This window comes from Callorhinus ursinus, unplaced genomic scaffold (genome assembly GCF_003265705.2).
Source record: "Callorhinus ursinus isolate GAN/ISIS: 27379988/994484 unplaced genomic scaffold, GSC_fseal_2.0 scaffold8, whole genome shotgun sequence".
Taxonomy (NCBI): domain Eukaryota; kingdom Metazoa; phylum Chordata; class Mammalia; order Carnivora; family Otariidae; genus Callorhinus; species Callorhinus ursinus.
The window spans coordinates 67,930,933-67,952,518 of record NW_027397070.1 but is presented as its reverse complement, the minus strand read 5'-3'; the positions used below and the strand labels follow the sequence as shown (position 1 = coordinate 67,952,518).

General features: G+C 54.3%; 1 protein-coding gene across 4 annotated transcripts in view; it reads left to right on the top strand.

Moving 5' to 3' along the window:
• BCL11B (BCL11 transcription factor B) overlaps window positions 1-21,586 on the top strand; it is a 93,524-nt gene that overhangs the window by 35,766 nt on the left and 36,172 nt on the right. For 2 of the 4 annotated variants that reach the window (XM_025869384.2, XM_025869383.2), the window contains exon 3: window positions 4,622-4,834. The exons of the other annotated variants lie outside the window; for them this stretch is intronic. In XM_025869384.2, coding sequence (XP_025725169.1) covers window positions 4,622-4,834 — 213 coding nt within the window. The remainder of the gene's footprint in view (window positions 1-4,621; window positions 4,835-21,586) is intronic. 4 annotated transcript variants of the gene reach the window in all.

Here is a 21,586-nt window from a genome sequence, read left to right as displayed (position 1 = left end):
GCAAGCGCTTATTTGAATATTAAAAATTTCTTTAATCATCAAAGGCAGGAGCACAGTCTCATGAATATTCATATTCCCCCCCCTCCTCAGACTGGATTCTAGTTCATTACCCTGCAGTAAAAGCCAAACAGCCATCAATCGCCCTCATTACAGGCTCTGGCGTTTTGATTGGCTGCCTCCTGCTCAGAGCTTTTTTTTTTTAATTTATTTTTTTATTTTTTTTATTTTTTCCTCTTCTCCTATGAGCTGTCTTGTACCTGCCAACAACCAAAAAAAAAAAAAAAAAAATCAACAATGCAAGAATACATTTCTCTGGTTCAAAAACAACTTTGCGAACTTGTCAAACAGTCCTCGTGGCTTGCTGCTGCCGAAGTGGTCACCGGTCACCAGCACTACCCCCCTACCTCTTAAAAAAAAAAAAAAAAGAACGGGTGGGGGGTGGGAAAAGGTGGGGGAGAGAAGAATTAAATAAATAAATAAAAAGGGAGAAACTTGAGCCTCAGATGAATATTTGTCAAGAGAGTTGACGTAAGTTTCATTTGCATAATGACTTTGTACTTCTGCATTAATAAAATTTGCATATGAAGCCATGTTAATTACTCCTGATCATGCTTTTTGCATTCATGCATAGTAATTTTCTCCGACTTGTGAGAATTAATGTCTTGGCATGGGGGGAGGGGGCGCAGGGATTGTCAGGTTTCCTTGCCAGTGGCCCTCACTCACAAGCGCTCACTCCCTGTCTGTCTCCCTCCTTGATCTATGACTCATTTTTGCACTATCAGTAGGAGTTCTTGGCTTAAAAGATGTATCAATTGAAAAGCACCAGTAGGGAGAAAAAATCTACATCTCCAGTCCAGTGTATTCCAGAGCTCCTCTCGCCAGCTAGGAATCCTTAACCCTCCCATGTGGGAGGGGCGCCCGCGGATCCAGCATTGGGAAGGGCGCACCTTCCCCTCACCACCAGGCTGGGGCTTTTCCAGGCGCGTGTTTGTGTGTCTACGCGCCGCCGGTGGGTGTGGGCGTGCTCTCGGGGTAGTGCGCATGTGTGAGGATGAAGCAGGAGCATCTGCAGGGCCCCTTTAGAAGGGAGACCGGTTACAGACACCCTCAGAATGCATGCGGTAAAAACTGCCTTGTGCCCCGATTTGGAGCTTAAGAAACATTTTAGGGATCTTATTTTTGGACTTTTTTGTGCCTCTTTGTGCAGGAGGCATAGAGCAACATTCTAGCCCCCGTGAGCCTCAGTTTTCTCGTTCATGGGGGGTTCATAACACCTACTCCCGGAAAAGGCTGCTGGCCTTAAATGATATGTGTTCATTGTTTCTTTTCCCTCATGAAAGCCAACTTCCATGATAAGGAGTCGAGCCAGCCAGGGTTTTATTTTTAAGCCACCTGGATCCTGCATGAAGCTGGCATGGCGTCTTGGTGCCCCTCTTCCACATACCTCGGGTGCCGTTCCAATTCCAGACGGGAACCCACCTAGACCTCAAAAGAAGTAATTTTTAAGAGTGTCTTGCAGAGCTTTGTCGGGTGCCTTCTAGAGCCGAGAACACCCGACAGACATTCCCTGCCAGGCTGTGGGGAGGGAGCCGGAACAGTTCCAGAGTGGAAAATAAATGGATGGTAGTGGCCATTCCGTGAATGTTCACTGGAAGCCAGCCTCTGGCCAGGCTTGTCCTGACCTTCCTTTAAGGGCGGGGCTCTGAGAAAGTGACTCACCCCGGGTCATGTGGCCAGGAAATGGCAGAGGGGATTGGGCCTAGGCCTCAGCTCCAGGCCTGCATCTGAGCTCAGGCTTCCTCTGTGTGTGTCAGTCTGTTGTCACTGGGCCTCAAGGGCTCTGTCGAGCATGTTCTGGATTTCCTGCCTGCACTTGAATGCAGGTGCTCCTTCCTTGAGGATGGGCAAGGGCTGGGAGGTGGCCTGGGATGGGTGCCGAGGCCAGACAGTCCTCACCTTGAACTTTGCCCTTTCAACCACTTTAAGGTGTACAGTTAGTGGTTTTGAGTGTCTTCACAATGTTGTGCAACCATCACCACTGCTGTCTAATTCCAGAACATTCTCTCCACCCCAGGAAGAAACCGTGTCCCTATTAGCCTTCACTTCCCCGCCCCTGGCCCCTGCAACCACTTGTCTACTTTCTGTCTCTGTGGTTTTGCCAACTCTGGACGTTTACTGTAGTCACACAGTGGGTGGCTTCTAGCATTGCCTTCAGCTTTTGCTCTAGCTTCAGGAGAGAAGTTCTGGAGTTTCTGGAGTTCCACCCTTGGGTTAGGCTGCTGGGGGTTGGGGGGGAGGGATTCCCCAGGGCAGAGGCCTTCTGAGAGCAACTGGAGTGTCCTCTGCGGGCAGCTTAGGATTAGAAGCGTCTCAGCCTGGTTGTCCCCTCCCCTGCGTCCTTTGAGCCAGCCCCTGGAACAGGTGGTCTTCAGTGAGGTTGGAATTCTCAGTGGGGCATAGGGAAGCCCCTCCAGGGGGCAGCTTGGCCCCCCAACCCTACCTGAGTTGGGGGATGACTTTGCCTTTAAAGGCTCTGGGCTAAGCCTGACCTTTCCAGAAGGAGAGCTGTGGGGCTGGACCTGCCCGTAGATCCTTCCTCTCAACCTTGGAGACCTGGCTTCTGCTCCCTTTCTGCTTAGGCAGTCCTGAGCACTCCGGTCACTCTTTCTCAGCCATGGTAAATGGTGGTGGCTGTGTCACCGTTTCACCCAGAACCTGGGGGCCTGGATTTGCTCTTTTTCAGTCTCCCATGGCCCGACTGAGCCCAAGGACCCTCCGGCTTCCCTCCATACCACGTGGCCCTTCTTCTCAGCATCCTTGGGCGCCCTGGTCCCTCCACACCAGCTGCAGCCCGAGGGGGAAGCATGGCATATCCAGGCTTTGGAGACACAACTGGGTTCAAGTCCCAGGTCTCTGTGAGCCTCGGTATCTCCTGTGGGATGGCGGATGGTTTTCTCAGCTGAGTGAGGTATTGGTGGTAGGTGCTCAGCACAAAGCCGTGTCCAGGAGCCTTCCACGGTGTGAAAGGCAGGCGGATGCAGACCGGACTGAATGTGCAGTGTCCAGTGCTGGGGCAGGGGTTTAGGAGAGGACTGGCCAGGGCAGGTTTCCAGGAGGAGACAGAGACACTGGCCTTGGGTGTCGACTTTACATGGGGGCCAGCACTGAGTCTGTGGCTGGAACTGTGTGGGGTCACTGGCCATGCCTCCCTTCTGGGGCTGTCATGGGCTCAGCCACGCCCCGGGCCCCAAGCCTTGCCTCCTGCAAGGTCTTCAGGGGCTTTGGCTTCTTGGCAGGACATTTGCAGGTCTTCTGAAAGGCCCTGGATAACACCTGGTTTGTAGAGGCAGGTGCCGTAGTGGAAGAGGCCTGGTTCTGGAGCCAGGCGGCCTGGGTTTGGTGGGGCTTTGGTCACGTCATCGGTTTGCTGGTCTGTGTAGTGTGTCTCCCAGGCCCTGTCCCCTGGGCATGTTGGGAGGCTCACTCAGGAGGGGGCCTGACAGGATCCTGGCCGGAAGTGGGTTTGTGGGGCCCCGTGGCTCTCCTGGGTGGGGGAATCCCTTGTGGGGCCCCGAGGTGGGCAGACCCCCACCCTGCAGGCCCGTGTGGGGTGGTGAGCGGCGTCGGGTGGCCTCCTTGGCAGAGCCGGCCGGGGGCCCAGCTGCCCTAGTCTTGTTGGTGTTTTCTTTTTGTCTCTCTGATGCTTCCCCGCTCAATTATTTACCCAGGGAATTTGGGCTTCTTCACTTGTGGTTTTGGCAAGGGCTTCACACAGATTTTTGCCCTGGTGGTCTCTTAGCCATTTAAGATAAACGGCCAAATCAAACGCAGGCCTTGCTGGGGAGTCGAGGCGGGCCGTGGGGCTGGGCCGAGGCGAGAGAGCTCCTGGCCCTGCATCCTGGCTGTCAGATGGGGGAGGTGCCCCCCGCCGGCCTGAGGCGTGAAGAGGGGTGCTGGGCAGTGCCAGGGTTTTCTTGGGGGTGGTTGGGGGGGCGTTTAAAGCCTTCCGAAAGGCCTTGGGGCTTGTGTGCTATGTGCTTGATGCTCAGGTTGCTGAGGAGGACCGTGGGCTGGAGAGAGACACCAGCTGGCCATCCGCCAGGCCCGCAGGTTACCCAGTGCCCAGGTGCTCGGAGGTAGATTGAGGTGTCCAAAGGCCTGTACCAACAGCCCACCTGATGTAGCAGACGGTGGTGGCTTGGAGCCTCTCAGCTCCTCCAGAGGGGGGTGGCCCAGGTTTTTGGGAATGAATCCCCAAAGGGAGCCAGCTCTGGAACACTCCAGAAGCCTCCACTTGGCGGGTGGGGGGCTTCCTGGGTTCAAGGGTCCTGACAACCTCTTTTGCCACCCCCCCCCCCCCAGGGATGGGAGTCTGGTCCCAAGACAGCCCATCCTGGCAGCTGTGGAAGGAGGACCCCATGAGACCCCCCACCCACTTCCCTGGCCTCTTGCTCCCTGCCTGTGCCCGGTCACCTTCCCTGCAGGACCTGGCACCTTGGGGCCTCCCACTCTGGAAGGGTGGCCTGCACCCCTCTCTGCCCCGGGCCCCTGCCCCACACCCCGGGTCCCTTGTACGGTCCAGGGCCCGACTGACCAGTCTTTTTTATTGTTTTTTCTCCAGGGCCGTGCAGGCCTGCCCAGCTGCCAGCGACGGCCCCCATAGCTGCCTCCTCCCACCCTCACTCATCCGTGATCACTCCACCTCTGCGCACCCTGGGCGCTCTGCCGCCCTGCTTCCCCCTGCCGTGCTGCAGCGCGCGCCCAGTCTCGGGTGACGGGACTCAGGGTGAGGGTCAGACGGAGGCTCCCTTTGGATGCCAGTGTCAGTTGTCAGGTAACAGACGGCCGCGGTCGGGGGGGGGCGGGCTCCCAGGGATGGCGGGGTGTGCCCTGGGCCGAGCTGGCGGCTGCCTCTCCCAGGTGGGCCGGGCAAGGTGGGGCCCCAGGGGGGATGTGCAGTCCCACCCCTAAAGGCATTTTGGGGGGGCACAGAGGGAGTGGTGAAGCACATCAACGTGCCCCTGTCCCCATCGGTCAGGAGGCTCCCCCGACGCCTCCGCCCGTTCTGAGTGTCTCACTCCCGGAATGCATTTCTCCAGCTTCCAAATTTCATCTCTTTGGGCTGTTTAGCTAAAGCTTAATTGGATAACACTTAACATCTGAGGTTTTCTTCTGCCCTCGCCACTGCCACCCCTCCACCCCAGTCACTGCCCCCTCCCTGACGACAGCACTGGGGGGAAGACTCCCCGGTTGTCTGTGTACATCGCCGGAGCCATCCAAAATGCTGAGTTTCTCTTTGCCAGAATGTGTTGCCTATTAACTTTGAGACAAAAAAGTCACTCTGAAGGAACCTTTCAGCTGTGGCCGTGGGAGGGGGTGAAGCCTTGCGGGGTGCCTGTGGGGTGGGGCCATACACCTCCCTGCTGTGTGCCTCTCTGCAGGTCTGTGTGGCTGCCCATCGTACAGGTGGGCAGACGGGCAGCCTCGGCACAGCGCCCCCCACCTCTCTTCCCAAACACAACCCAAACTCCTGCTGTGGCCTGGGGTCCCTGGAATTTGTGGGCACAGGCCTCTCCTGCTCAGGGCCTGGTGCCAGGATGCTGACACAGACACAGGTGGTGGTGAGCGCCCTGAGGCCTGGTTTCCGGGCAGGGGCCGGGAAAGGGGTTTGGGGGGGGGCCGTTGCAGAGCTGGGGCCGATTCAGTTTGTCCCAGCTTTGTCACCAGGCACGTTGCAGGCTTTCTCTTGATGTGGGTAGTGAAGGGAAAACTGTCTTTCTGAGACAGGTTTTGCTTTAATTGACGCTGTCCCAAGGGACGGTCCCTGGTGGAGCCCCAGCTCCAGGGGCACGAGCCTCCTAGGCCTTCCTGCTGGTCGGGTGACCTGTGGCCTTCAGCAGCTCCTGCTGTGGCGTATGGCGGCATCATAGGTACTGGGGCTAATGCCGTGAATGCACAAAGCAAAGACTAAAATTGTCCAGGAAGGCGTCGGCTCCACAGGCAAAGCGGCCGACTCCCTGCCCCGGGCCACCCGAGCGCCCAGGGGGATTGGGGCTCCCATCCCAGCTCTGTAGGGCTGCGTTGTGATCTCTGCTTGCTGAGCGAGGGATGCCGGCTTCGTCCGGGTGCTCGCCCTGCTCTCGTGGCTTCCTGTAGTTAGTGCTGCACCCCTGCAGCCACGCGGGCGGTCGCGCTATCAAAGATAAGCCTGAGTGTTTCTGACTAGACTCTTGTCAAGTTCTGTGGTACAGAAACATGATTTCCCTGGCAGAGGTGCACCCGGGGCTTCACTTAACCCTCTGTTGGCTCTGGTAGCAACATGTCCTCCCACGCTTGCCCTCAACCACAGTGCCACCCCCTTCCTTCAAGGGACCACGTGTGGAGGGCCTACTGTGTGCGGGATTGCACTGGGCCTTTTGTGTGCATTCTTGAATTTAATCTCCCTAGTGACCTTAGGAGGTAGGTTCTCTTCTCCGCACTTTCCAGATGAGTAAGTGAGCCTCGGAGATGTGGAGTTCTCATAGCCCACGTCCGATCATTCTCTTACGAAAAGCCCCTTCTTGGGCACCTCATCTGCAGGCGCCGTGCAAGCCAAGGTGGAGTCAGGCACCGCGGGTCCGGCCCTCCTGCAGCTTGCAGGTGGAGATGCGGAGCGCGGGAACGGGGACCTGCAGAGAGGACTCCTGGAAGGGGGCGGAGGGGCAGAGGTGGGATTTGACCCTGGCTGGTCATCCAGAACCTGCTTCATCTCTGGCATTGGCTCATCTGCCTTAGAGGCCCTCTTGGATTTTAGAACTTGATGCCATGAGGGCTTAGAGTCCGCGAGCAGCCCCCAAACTGATGTCAGTGTCCAGGGAGGGGAGCGCGGCAGGGTGGGCTCTGTTCCTGGGGTCTCTGGGACCGCCCTTCCTGACCCTCCTCGGAGGCCTGCTCTTGGGCAGTGATTCCCAGCGCTGCCCTCTCTCAGTGTTGGATCCCCGTTACTTAGCCTGCTTGAGGTTGGCCCTCTGTACTTTCCGATCAGTTTCAGTACCTGAAAATATCCTGTTCCAGAGCTTTTTGTCCCTTTGTGGCTTCTGTCCCTGGCACTGGGCTGTTTGCTGAAGTGTTTTTAGTGCCTGTTTAATCAGTAGTTGGAATGGAGTCATTAAATTCTCACTAACCCGTTAGGAAGAAGCAGTCCTCTGTAAAGACAGAGAGGGGCCACCGTCCTTACTTTGTTTTGTCTCTTTTCAGATCAGGATGCACTGAACCTCTCTCTTCACATTAATACGGAAAACCCTGGAGTAACCATGTTGCACACAGGTTAACTGCATGCCCGTGAAGGCATTCACAGTTATTTATAGAAAGATGTGATTTTTATGGGGGAGCAAGCCACACAGGTTTGTGTGTTTGTGTACCTCTCTGGCTGGCAGCGTCCCGGACAGCCCTGCCTCCCGGGACCTCCACCCCAGACCTCCGGATGGTTACGGTGGGGTGGGGAGGAGGCACTTGGGCTCTTCATTGCTTTTTGACTCTGTTGAGATATTGGGAGGGCTTTGAGTGTGGGCGTTCCTTGGAAACTGAAGTTTCTTCGCTGAGACATTTCGTGTAGGAACTAATCCAGCGCGCCCGTGGAGTCGAGAAGCTCGGGCTGTGATCCTGGCCCTCCCTCCACCTGGCTGGTGACCTTGAAGAAGCTGTTTTCCCTCTCTGGGGCTGTTTCCTCTTCTGTAATAAGAAATATAAATGCGTCTACACACGTTCATATGTATCACGTGATATATACGTAACGTTTAAAAATGAGACTCCACATTTGACTTCTAAAACAGATCCTATTGATCTGTTTCAGTTACTGGCTGCTGTGGATGACTGGGCACGTGACTTAGCTCAGGTCCCCAGGGCAGGGGTGTGGTGGTCGGAGGCCGGTTCGGAAACCTCTGGGCCTTGGCTCCCCTGAACCTTTCCCCATTCCAGGGTTTCCATGACTGTCAGGCAGTCATCAGAGTGCATCCCCTGCCCGAGTCAAGGCTGCTGTTCTGTATGGTTTTGGGACCTTGGGCAAGTCGTTTTCCTCCCTGTTCCTCAGTTTCCCCACCTATAAAATGGGGGTGATGATAGTTTATGCCTTGAAAGCTTGTTTTGAGGATCAGATGAAGTCATATATGCCAGGTGCTGAGACCAGTGTCTCATGCTAAGTGAGCCCTGTAGAAGTTCTGATTCATGCTTGAGCAGAATGGGTTTTATAACAGCACACAGTTACGTGTCTGAGATTTTATATCAGGCTCGATCTCCAGGTTCCATTCTTACAGGCATTTAGCTTCTTGGCTGGCTCAGATCATGTACCAGCATCGCGAGGTGGAAAAGGAACCTAGAAACCTCATTGCATATTTAAAAGCCGCAAATGGTCATCTGCTACCGTGATTAATACATGTGCTCGGTGAAGTTCAAGGTCTCATGCAAGAACACACAGGATCCCAGCTCGGGGAAGTGGAAGTGTTTGGATTTAATAGAAGGAGTCAGTTGCAGTCATTAGTAGATGCTGAAATCACAGGGCAATCTTGTAAAGTTAAATTCAATTTACTTTTCTACTGAAATTGCTTGCTGTGTTATTTAACTAGTCTGGGGTTTCTTGGCATGGGTTAAAGGGACAATAAAGATAAAAGAATACCTGTAAGTAAATAGTAGGGTGTAACAGTAGAATCTATCATGTACTCCTCCTTCAATTATATCCCAGTGTTCATTTGTGTTGGTTTTTATAACCGGAGCCATCCAATGGGACACTGTGGATTAGACCACCCTAGCTGTGGAAGCTTGATGCAATTAATACAGTCTGTCTGGAAAGTGGCCTTATTTCTGGAAGTTTTATGTTAATGATATGGTCTGTGCTTTGCACATTTCATACCAGAACAAGAAGCACGCTGTAGTTTCATTCTGAACTGGGTTTGATTAACACCGGAGGACCAGTGGGAAGCCAAAGGGTGATGCTGACCGAGATGGCAGCGCCCGCCAGGCCCCCACGGGTGCACCGCCTCTGTTCTGGTGCAGGGGGTGCAGGGGCTCCCCAGTAGGGCATGAGAGCCTCCCTGGAGACTCTGGAGGGAGGGGTGAGTATGGGGGGTGGAGGAAGAAGAGAAGTGAGTGTGGATGAACGTGTGTGGACCGAAGCACTCCGTCCGGGAAAGGTTCGAGACGTGCCCTTGTGATTCCCTCCACAAAGTCGCGTTTGCTGTGAGTCTTTTGGGGCTAACCAGGTCCCAGTGTCAATGGGGGTTGGCTCACTGGAGGAAAAGGGCTCTCAGGAGAGTCATTAAAAATTTAAAGAGTCATCTGTACGCCTTGCGATGTCTACAATGCTGAGGGGGCTGGTGGTCCGGCATTTACAACCCGAGGGTGATCCTCGCATGCCTGTTCGGTGGATTCTGCTCTGGTGTCTGCCTGCTTTTTGGGATCACACCGCTGCAGAGGCTGCTCTGGACCTCCTGTCTTTAGAACCCAGGTGCCTCCTTTTATAATTGGGGGAAGTACCAGGAGAAGCCACCGAGTGCTGCAAGGCCCCCAGGACGGAGGAAGCCGACTCTCCAGGCTGCTGGAGGTGGCAGAGGGCAGCAGGGCTTGGGAGGACTCCAGGAAAGCCCACTGTCCGGGAAGTCATATCTGCTCCAGCACCTACAGGGCCAAGGGCACCGCATTTCTGGGGACCAGAAGGAGTGCAGTGTTGCTTGCGGTGGGGGTCGGGGGGGGCGGCGCAGGGGCACCTACCAGCATGACTGTCCCTGGATAAAAGAGGTCCCAGCAACGTCCGGGAGAGGAGACCACTGCAACCATGCCAGATTCTATTTCACTCCAAGCCGGCCCTTCAGACGTTCTGAAGGCAGAGCTAAATCAAAGAATTCTGTTCAAATCCGTACAAGATGTTGCTGTTTTTCTGCTCTGACAGGAGAGGCATTTGGAAGTGCAGTTTCTTTCTTTCTTTCTTTCTTTCTTTCTTTTTTTTTTTATAGCTGTCTTAAAAAGGAGTTTGGCTGTTTAGCACAGCTGGTGCTCATTACATTATGCACTGGCAATAAAATAGCATGTGTAATTAATTTTTAATGCAGCGCTGGATGCAGCGCTTTAAAGCAGTTAGTGGATGTGAAGAACGAGCACTGGTCACCGACATCAGAGATCTCGGGGCAGGCGGCCACGTTCTGCAGCTTTGAAGGGAATCTGGAGCCTGGGGGCCCTCCACGTGGAGTAGTCCAGAAACGGGTTTCCTCCAGGTGACCTGCAGCTGATTGGGTTCATCTCTACTGACCTAGGGTCAGGGGTCCAGGAGATCCTCCCATCTAACCCCTTCATGATCTAGATGGGTCACTGGGGTAGAGACTGTGACACGGGCTCTGTTCCCTTTAGGCTCTGCCCACCAGACCATATCACCCCCACTTGAGTTCAGACCAGAAACTAGGGAAGGAGACTCATTGTCCAACTGAAGCCACATGAAGCCCACAATCTGATTTGGCAGCAGAGAGTCTTCGCCCTGAGGAGCCCCACACGTTTAGCTCCTTGGACCCTCGGTTTTGCCATCTGCAGTTGGAACATGCCTCCATGTGTCCTAGGTTTGAGATGTTCTGTGGCTGTGCTTGGATCACGGGCTGCCCCACCCCTTCTCAGGGCTCTGTGCATGGATTCGTGTTTGAAACGAAATGTCACTGTGGACACATAATGCTGGGAGGGCTAGAGGCACTGTGGGAAGCTGCAGAGGTGGGACTGTGCTTGGTCCCTGTCCTCAAGGTGCCAGGGTGTGAATATGTGACTCTGGGCTAGCCACCTCCTCTCCGCAAGCCTCAGTTTCCTTCCCTGTGAAATGTAGACATTAGAAGTCCCTGCCCATCATCCCTGCACTGGAAGTTCCACTGAAGGGCCGCTGTATTGGGGTGGCCGCAGCTGAGCACCAGCATGTGGGGAAGCAGAGGCCATGGGAGGTGTGAGAGGCAAGGAGGAGGAAGCTGGGCTGTTGAGAAGCCGTGGGTGCCCCCTGCCCGATGCCCGACAATGACAATGACTTGGCTGCCATCTCTTTACAAGTTTGCTGCCTGGGAAATCACCACCGTCACTGTTGCTGTGACTTGCCAGGGTTTTCTGCAGTCCTACTGTGTGCCCGCACTGTTCTGGGCACTATGCACACTTGGCTCAGGCCACCCCATCCTCATAACTCCCCTAAGAAGAGGCAGCCCCCCTTTTGCTCATGAGGATCTTGGGGCTCAGGGCTTGTAGCTCTCCCCTCCTGCTTCCCACTGGGCTCACAGAGTGGCTCAAACAGGGGCACTGGAAATGCAGCTCGTGGTAGGAAGCCAGACCACATTCACACATGGTCCTGGGAGGGTCCCTGTGGTCTTCGTTCGCCAGCCGTGCTGCTGCATGATCTGGGGCAGGATGCAGGGGCCTGGGAACGAGCTCAGCGGGGCTCTTGCCGCAGTGGTGGGGCTGCACAGGAACGCCTTTCTCTGCAGAAGAAAACTGAAAGGACTGAGCTTCCAGGAGCAGCGAGAGTCCTGCAGATCCTCTGGGGTTTTCCTGATGGGGAAGGTGAGGCCGGAGGTCGGAAATCTTCCAGCATGTGACCAGTGACAGACGTGGATGTGGGGGTCAGCCAGGAGAGGTCCTGCTGACCCAGTGAGCCTCCTCCAGCTCGGGGTGCTCCTCAGGGGTCCGAGTTGTGAGTACCTTATGGGAACGCAGAGAACCAACCCTCGAGAGTCCACCAAAGGGAACTCTGGCATAGAAGAAGAGGCCTGGGGCACCGGGAGAGATGTTCTCATCTCATCGCCCTCAGCTTGGGTTTCTGGGGTCTGGCTGGGAGGCAGGGACCTGGTAGCTGGCCTCACCACAGCCTTTACCAGGTCCATGTAAATCCGCATCGCTGGGTTTCCAGAGCCCAGGCAGGCGCGGCCCTCCCCGGAGGTGCTCAGGAAATGCTGGTAGACGGTGAAGACCCAGGAAAGGTCGTGTTCATGTCTGCAAGAGAAAGAGGAGACACAAAATGCTCATATCACCTCCTCACTTTGTGTGTGTGTGTTTTTAAGATTTTATGTTTAAGTAATGTCTACGCCCGACGTAGGGCTTGAACTCACAACCCTGAGATCAATAGTCGTATGCTCCACCCACTGAGCAAGACCGGTGCTCTGCCTCCTCATTTTTTGTATGCAGTCCCCTAGAAGCAATTTTTCTTCACTGGAGAGAAACAAACTTTGGTCCTCCTTAAAGCCTGAGGTGTTCTTGGTGTTGCCTTTTTTTTTGGGGGGGGGGGAACAAAATGTAGTTGACTTTTTAAACCCAAGGGCCAGGCAAGGCGGAGGGGCTGTGTGCTGTACATATTTCACAATCAAACCCAAATAGTCTAAACCATGAAATATAGTTTATCCAAACATAATCAACGCTGGCCAATTTCATCCAGAAATCAGTGGGGAAAAACCCTTGGTGGGCAGGGGTCCCTCTGGGTGGGATTTTACACATAGCCTGACCTCACACCTGAGGGGGGCTGTTGCCTCCTCATTGCTTCAGGCCCCTCCTTAGGGGCCGGCATGTGACCATGGTGTGTGGTCAATTCGGGAGGAAGCATTGGCCGTGGCTAACTCTCGCACCAGGGTCTTTCTTACACTTGGCAATGGGGCCACCAGGTTACGGTCAGGTTACCATTTCTGTGCCCCCACCATGTGTCAGGCCCTCTGCGGGGCCTTCCTAGATATTCAGTCTTCCCAGCACCTTCTTTCTTAGGCAGTAACCTAGTCTAGAGCTCACAGGTGAGGAGACACACCAGAGAGATGGTGGAATGTGTCCGAAATTGCACAGCTGGTGGACAGCAGACGTGGGGCTTGAACCCGGGTCTCCTTGGGTCTGGCAGACACAGCCTGTTCCTGTTCTTGCTCTCTGGCTCCCAGACAGCCCTACTGCTGGCCTTCTACCTGGCAGGTGTGAGTGGGAGCCCCAGGGTACTGCAGGCCTGTCCCCAGCCCTGGATAATAAGAAGGTCGGTACTTGATGATTTCCGCGGAAGGAGTCAGAGGGTTCAGGACTTCTTGAAAGAGGTTAATGCGAAAACAGAGCCACTACCTTCGGAGACTGGGCATTTGGAATCTCTTCATGAAGCCCAGACATTTTTAATTACTGCCTTTGTTAATAGGGTGTGAGGAATGGCTGATGGGACAGGCTCATGGGGTGCATGAGTCGGCCCTCAGAGCTGTACTTAGCCAGCCCCCCTGATGCACCCTCTTCTCGAGTTTCCTCATGCCTTATTAACAAGTGCCTCCAAGTCTTGATTTGATAGTAAAAGGAGCCATTGCATGAGAGCCTACCGTGCACCCTGGGCTCTGTGTGCACCCTCTCCACGGATGCTTTCTCAGTGGTGTGAGGATAGGTCTCTTGGATTTTTTTTTTTTTTTTTTTTTGTCATGGGAAAGTATACAAAAGTTACTCTTTTAACCACTTTTAGGTGCACAGTTTGTGACATCAAGTACATTTCTGTTGTGGTGTGTTCTCCCACCACCACCATCAATCTCCAGAACTTTCTCGTTCCCCCAAACTGAAACTATCCCCGAGAAACGCTAACTCCCCATTTCCCCCTTACTGTCCCTGTGAGTTTGAGTCCTCTGGGTGTCACATTGAAGTGGCATCAGACGATATTTCTCCCCCTGTGACTGGCTCATTTCACTGGGCACAGCGAGTTCAAGGTTCATGCGCGTTGTAGCCCAGGTCAGGATGTCCTTCCTTGGAAAGGCCGAGTACTATCCCATCTTGAGGATATACCACATTGGGTTTGTCCATTCGTCCTGGGATGGACCCTTGTTTGTTCCTGCCCTGTGGCCGCTGTGAACCGTGCTTCTGTGAACCTGGGTGTGCAGCTACTGGTTCGAGACCCTGCTTTCAGGTCTTGTGGGTGTACACCCAGCGGTGGGATGGCTGGACCACATGGTAATTCTGTGTCTGACTTACTGAGGAACTGCCCACCTGTTTGCCTCAGCGGTGGCCACATTTTACATTCCCGCTGCAGTGCTCCAGAGTCCCGGTTTCTTCACATTCTCCTCTGATTCCTGAGACTCGGGGATGTGGGCCACCACTGGCCCCAGTCATGTGGTGGAACGTGAGGGTCTGGAAGGGACCCGGCTCCGCTGAGCTCAGACGTGACACTTGTGGCCGGGCTCCAGTGGCCACCTCCCACAGTACGTTTCCTTTGAGGGTCTCACCCTGGGGGTAAGGGCCTCTTGCGTCTCTCCTAAGTGCTTCCCAGCAACGGCCTGTCTCCCAGGCTGCTGATTTTTAGCAGTCAGCTAAACATTTTGCTAGCTTGAGAGTTTGGGGAAGAAGATTCTGCAAGTGGACAATTTTCACTTTCCTTTCTCCTGTGTCCTTAGGGTGTTGGTTTGGGCTCGGGTCAGCAGAAAGAGCTGTATACTTCAGAGAGGGAACACCTGGGAGCAGGGGTGAGCGGGTTGGTGTCCTGGGTCCCGCCCCTCTCCGAGCCTCTCTGGGTCCCTGTCTCCTGGGGAGCATCATGCAGGCCTTGCCTTCCCAGCCGGGCTGGGAGGAGTTGGAGAGGGGGCATCCTGAGTTGGACTGTAGGGTGACTTCCTGGGTCTGCCTCTGTGATCGCGTGGCCTCGGGTCCTTTGTGCCAGAGGGAGAGTAATCGTGGGACTGCAGTTAGCATTATTCTGTGCGGCTGTGGTTTCTGTTGTCCTGTATTCGTTCCTAGGGCTGCCACAGCTAATGACCACAGACCGGGGGGGGGGGGGGTGTGACTTCCAGCAACAGAAATTTGTCACCTCATGTTTCTGTGAGGCCACAAGTCCAAACTCAAGGTGTCGGCAGGGCTGTGCTCCCTCCAGAGGCTCCGGGGGGGAGAATCTGTTCCTGGCCTCCTCCGGCTTCTGGTGGTTCCTGGCGTTCCTTGGCTGTGACCGTATCCTCTAGTTCTCTCTCTGTGGTCATGGCCTCATCCTTGGGGCCTGTCTTCTCCTCTCGCAGACAAGGAAAACTCAAAGAACAATTGTCATTCCATTTAGAGCTCAACCCGGCTAATCTAGGATGATCTTATCTCAGATCCCGAACTTAATTACCTCTGCTGTGATCCTTTTTCCAAATATGGTCACAGTCATAGATTTCAGGGATTTGGTTATGGACGTGGCGTTCGGGGGGGGGGGGGAGGCCACCATTCAACCCACAATATAACCCTTGCTGGATTGTAGGCCCCTTCAGGGCAGGAACCCCAGTTTGATGTCCTCTGTGAACCACCCAGGTTTGGGTTCAGGTATATGCAGGGCATCCCCCAAAAGTATACTGTGTTGAGCCTGGAGCTGGTCTCCAATAAGATGGCCAGATGTTCCTTGTCCCAGTGATATTCAGATGTCGTCATCTTGGGGCAAAACTCAGATCTCTGTGTGTTATGGAAGGTTGTGTGGCCCTCCCCCCGCCCCAAGTCCTGCCCTGGGCCAAGTCAGAACACAATTATTAACGGGGTTTGGGGGGGGGGGTGGCTTTAAAAAAAAAAGTCTGCAGTGATTATTATGAGAGAAAATTAGCAGAGTTGAATAGGGACTAAAAATAGCCGGACACATACTTGCCTCTAATCTATTTTCTTAAGGAAAATATAATTATTTTTGTAAACTGGCTCTGAGAAGCCAGGAGTATTTTTAGTCTGCATCTTCTAAGATGTGCATCTTTTCAGGAAGAGCAGCTCGGAGCCCACTGGAGAGTGATGTTGCCAAGCTTGCAGAGCAGGGTGGTGGAGGAGTCAGAGTGCCAGGGCCCAGGTCTGGGCCCTGTTGTGCTGAGTGTGTATTCCACGGAGGAGTGGCCGTGAGCAGACCGACTGTGGCCCCCATGGGTGCTGGTTGCCTGAGGCGTCCTCGTCACACCTGCTCGGGTGGCTGGTAGCACTGGGAGGACTGCAGCTGGTTCACCTTGGGGGCCAGGACGGTTGGGGGTTCCTTCTGGGCAAGGCTGAGATGCCTTGCCATCCCCGCATGATCCGGGTCTGAGTGGACCTGCAAGAAATAACCAAGACTGGAGGGAAAACATTCCATGGCTTTTTTATTTGAAGCCAAACATTGCCTCATGTAATTTTCTCCCTGGTTTTTCCCATTGCCTCTGCCAGGGTCCTTGGGCCTGGCACAGACCCTGTAATGAAAGGCCCTGTGTGTTTGTGTGTTTACATGTGAGTGTATTTGTGTGTATGTATAGTGTGTGTGTATGTGTGTACATGTGAGTGTGCATGCATATGTGTGTGGGTATGTGAATATGCACGTGTGTGCATGTATTTGTACGTGTGTATATGTGAGCACGTGTGGGGGTACATGCACCTGCACGTGTTCATGTATATTAGGTGTTTGTACAGGTGAGTGTTCACGTGAGCGTGTCTGGTGTGTGTGTGTGTGTGTGTGTGTGCGCACGTGTGCATGCGTGTGTATGGTGGCGTGGGGGGAATTATCAGCACAGCAAGGGTCACCTCCCCCCTGCCCAGTACAGGGTGTTTATGGTAGAGGCCCTTCGATTATTTTCCTCTCTGAACTTTGTAATTCTCCCTGGATTGCGCTGTGCAGTTGACTTTCAGTACCAAAGCTTGCTGAGAGACTTTGAGGGCGAATCTCTCTCTGGGGATGAATTTGTCTTCTCACTACCTTCTAGGGGAAGATACACCCCCTTGTCTACCCCAGCCTCAGAGAGAGCCCACAGTTCATAGCCCTGGAAAACGTGGCTAGTGCTGGTGTGACCCACCCAGGAGTGCGTGCGTGAGGAACACTGGCCTTGGAGCTAGGTGTCTGGTCTGAAATCCTGGCTCTGACACTGACCAGCTCTTTGACCTCGGTGAGTGACCTAGCCTTTAGGAGCCTCAGTTTCCTGGTCTATAAAATGAGGTGGCCGCAACTTAGTGGGATGGGTAGCACTTGGCTAAACATTTGGTTTGGGCTTCATCCTCACTATCCCTCAGCCCAACTCTGCAAGGAAGGCACCGGCATTCCCATTTTATAGATTGGGAAACTGAGGCAGTCTGACTTCAGGGTCCTTAACTGTTTCGTTATCCTTAAAAACCGTTCCCAGTTCCATTACGACCACCTTCAGCAGCGGCTGGTGTATAAAGGTGGTGAGTAGTGGCAGGTATTACTATAACATTTTTATTGTCATTATAACTATAATTATTACTATCACAGTCATTATCATTGCTGTTTCCCTGGGTGGAGGTATTCTAGCCTCCACGTGGCTTTTCCCCTGGTGGCTGAGTCCCACCTCCTGACAAGTCTGGTTTTCAGGGGTCCTTTTCATCCTTCCGATGGGGATGGGACAGTCTTACCTGGCATCCCCTGGCCTCTCTGCCCCATCTTCCTTCCTCGCCTTCAGGTTTGTGGGTATTTGAGGTTTCAGAAAGTCGTTTCTCCTCTAATTGAGGTAATGAGCGCCGTATTTTCAGAACCGCTGCACTAAAAGTCAAGTGCAAAGTGATGGTTTTCATTTGTTGTGCTCTCTCTTAATATGCATCTCTTTAAGGAGGGATTGGCTGGAAGCAAACAGCTAATAACCTATGGATTTATGGAGCCAGCGCAAGCCGGCTTAATAAGCTTTCATACCTGGAACCAGCGTTCTGTCCCTTTAAGTTGAAACTCCCAACTTGCTTGGTATTTTACAGTGCCTGGTTTCATTTATGCTGGAGCCAGACTTACTATGTGAGAGCCGTCCGCATGCTGGAATTAGTCTTAAGCTTGCTTCTGTGGCGTTGCCAAATTCCATGTTTGTGTTTTATTTAGAATTCTTTTCACGGCCAGCCGATTCTGTTCCGGCACACACAGGCGCTGTTGCACCCCATGGAGAAAATAAGCAAGCTTGCGTTTTCTTTGGCAGAGGCCGCGGCCACAATAGACTGCGGTCTCCGAAACATTTTTTAAAAGCTATTTTAACCCATAACAGATGCATAAAGTCGGCACAGGCATGCCAGTTTTCTTAGTTTTAATTAAAAAATAATTACAGTCTAATGGGATGTTAGTGACACATTTGGATGAATGGTGGGTGACATTATCTGCAACTTATAAATGAGTGCCTCTCCCTTGGCCGGAGCAGAGGTGGGGAGGAGTTGGGGAGGGGATCTGGATATCTGTTCTTCACTGCAGGGTGGGGGTGGGGGTCGTGGGTGGCGTCCTGGGCACTGTGGGGTCTGGTGGAAGCCTTGGTGAGCGGCGTGCAGCACTCAGGAGGGACATCCTGCTGGGTGGTCGGCCAGGTGACCGAGCTGCCAGGACGCAGTGACGAGCGTCCCAGGGGCAGTGGTATTTTGGCGCATCCTCCCTCCTGGCATGCTCGATTGGGAAACTCTCACCTGCAGGGCTCTTCAGCACGGTGAAGACAGTGCCTGGGAGCTGTGGCCTCGAATAAGCTTCTTGGCCCCCACGATCCCGCTTCCCCTTCAGGACCCAGCAGCCATCCGCTGGAAGCACGTGTGCGCTGGGGTCCTGCTGGGGGCCGTGTAAATAAGTAGATACATCTGGGAAGGTAAAGAGGTAGAAAAACGGTCTTGCCTGGTACTGCTGCTTCGAGAAGTCTGCACCCCAGATGCTCATCCTGGGTTCAGTTTTTATGTAAAACCTGACACTCATCAGAATCCGGAGTAGAGTGTGCCCAGCTGGGACGGCTGTGGGAGGCAGGGTCTCTGTGGGGACTCCAGGCAGGGAGGTGGAGGTGGGCGTGCTGACTCTGCCAGGAGGGAGGGGTCTGGGAGGGGACGGGCATTGCTGGGGCTCCTGTGATGTCTCATTACCTCCACTAACTGGGCAGCTGGGGCTGGCGACAGGTTGTTCTGACCTCTGAGCCTTGGTTTTGTTGACCAGTGCCCAGTGTGAGGACCAGGCCTTGAGCAGAGGGAGGACTCTGTCCTAGGGCTCAGTCTCCTGGGGGCCAGCTCTGCGGGGAGGAGGATGCCATAGGGTCGGGATGATGGGGTGTACCTCTCCAGCAGCCACTGGGGGCTGTGTTGTCTGGAGCCTTCCAGATCAGGAGGAAGGCGCCCGGCCAGCTGTGCCCTTGCATCCTTCATACTGGTGGACAGCCTCCTGTCCTGCTCACAGAGCATGCCCGGCCCAGGCCCCTGTGCAGCATTGCCAGTTGCCTTTGAGTGGGCATGGCTCGAGCAGTGTCCTAGAGACAGGCAGGTCCCTGGCCACAGGCCACCACACTGAGTCAGGACCTGCCTGGCTGACCTCAGACCCCACACTTTCCCCTGAGACCTCATGCCCTGGGCAGGCCCGCGGAGGACCCCTCCTGTGGCTCACAGTGGGCTCTGGGAGACAAGGGACAGACTGGGGACCTTTAGGGGTGTTGCAACTTACTGTCGGTGGAGTAAAATGAACACTTCTTAGACAATGTTTCCCTGAGTCCAAATTCCTCAGAAGTGAAAATTAAGTTCCTCTATTAAAAACATGAGTCATACCAGCCCAGATGAGAGTCGTTGTGGCGTTCCTTGAATTTTTGGAAGGGAAACATCGCATTCATGTTAATCCTTTCAATTATACCTCATTGCTGACAGTCCACTGGGCGTTGTGCGTTGCTAGCCTCTGCAGTCTGATTGCTGTGCGGCCTTGCATGCAGCACCTGAGAGCAGACCCAGGACCTCTGTTTCCCTTTATGCAGGAGCACCTAAGTCAGGGAGCCTTGCCGTCTAGCGCCTCGGGGCTTCCTCCGTTCCCTCTGCAAGGTCTTGGGTATCTAATTGCTGCGAATGATTAATGTCCAGTTGAAAAGGTTCCACGTCTGTCTGCTCATGGGACCTGGAAGCAGATGGGAGTGAAGTGGGGTCCCTGCTCCATGTCTGCCTGACCCTGGCACAGAATCCCGGGGTTCCCTCTTCATGGTGAGTGTCCTGCCCAGGTGAGGGTGCAGACAGGCGAGGTTTTGTTCCCTCAAAGAAACTGGTCTATAGATTTGGTGTTACTGTATCCTTCCCAGAAACCTCCAATAACCAAGTTGAGGACCAAGGCAGGGAGGTGTCACTGGTGGGGAGGGGACAGACCCAGAGACTTCTTGCTCTGGGGTAAGGCAGCCAGGCGTGCCGGGGAAGTGGGAGAGTGCCGGGAGGCTGGGGTCAGCGAGACCTACCAGGCCTGGGCCACAGGTGGGCTGACCTTTGGCCCCAGATGCAGCTTGCCAGGGGGCAGGGAGGGAGGGAATGTCCTCTGGGAAACTGCAGCTTTGTGTATTTAAGAAATCTGAGACTTGGAGCTCTGCAAGACACAGCTGTCAGACCAACCCGGAGTTCGGTCTCTCCTGCTTTGGGTGTGCACTTGAGTTTTGGAAATTTAGCCTTTTTGGGAGTTCCATTTTGCTTTTGCTTCTCTTTATTCAGCAAGATGCTCCGTCCTGCCCACCACTCAGGTGAATCCTCCCGTAGGAGGAGCAGTGCTGAGGGATGTATCTGAGGAGGACCGAAGGTGAGTGGGCCACATCAGAACAGTGGAAGTCATTGATCGGAAGGGGACAGGCTCTTGGATTTGGAATTGGATACAAAGTGTGGTTTCGGAGTTTGGAACCATCACTTTTTTGGGGGGATGTGGGGGGAGGATTGGGGTAGGCAGGTCTTCAAGTTCATTTACTTCTATTAAGTTGAAGTTTACTCTTTTTATAAGAAGTAAAAGCCCGTGTAGCTTATGAGAAGCAGGGGCTGGAAAGCAGAATTTGTTCACTCATTAAGTTTCCCGGAAAATAAGCAAGGGTTTAGAATGATGGGACCAGCAGCGGGGGATTCCAGAGAGTGGGGAAGAATATGAGAGCCCCTGGGAGGGTGGGAGGTGGGCCAGCGTGTCAGAGCCCTGAGACCCCCACGTTGGCACGTTCATTTACGTTAAGGAGGTCAGGGGAGTAATAGTGATGGACCCACGTGTCCGGGAGGAAGTGTGTGTGTGTGTGTGTGTGTGTGTGTGTGTGTGTGTGCATGTGCATGAACGTCAGGGACAAGGCTCTGTGGCCGGTTGCTCTGGGGTGCTTTGGAAAGGGTCAGGTAGCAGAGAAAGGTGCACAGGACCAGGAGGGAGTGAGGTGCCCAAATGACACTTGAGTGTAACCACGGGCTTTCCTGAGCATCCCGGGATCCTTACTCCTTTGGGTGCACACAGGCTGCCCTGAGGGTGTTTTCAGAGGCAGAGCCTGGTGGGCAGAGAGCCCTGCCGGGATGCTGCCGGGCCTGGTGTGGCTCTGGCTCTGCCCCCTCCTCACTGGGGGACTGTGGCCCTTCCCCTCCGTCTTGGAGGCCAGGTCCCTCACTGAAGGGAGATGATGGTGTTCCTCAGGTTGCAGGTGTGTCCAGTGCTCAGTATGGGGCCTGGCGCACGGAAGGCCCCGGCAAGGGGAGCTCTTGCTGATCTCATGATGACAGTTGTCGCAGTAGGTAGAGGAGAAGGCATGTTCGCTGCGGTGACCCAGGGGTCTGCAACACTGCATGCCGCTGAGCTAAGCGGGTGGTGGTGAGGGCTGGGCTCCCTCCCACCTTGGGGTCCTCCCACATCCTAGATGTGGAGACCCCAGGTTCGGGAGTGTCTAAGACACGCCTTCTGGTCCAGTGTGAGCTGCTCTTTGGGGCTGCAGTACGTGCCTGG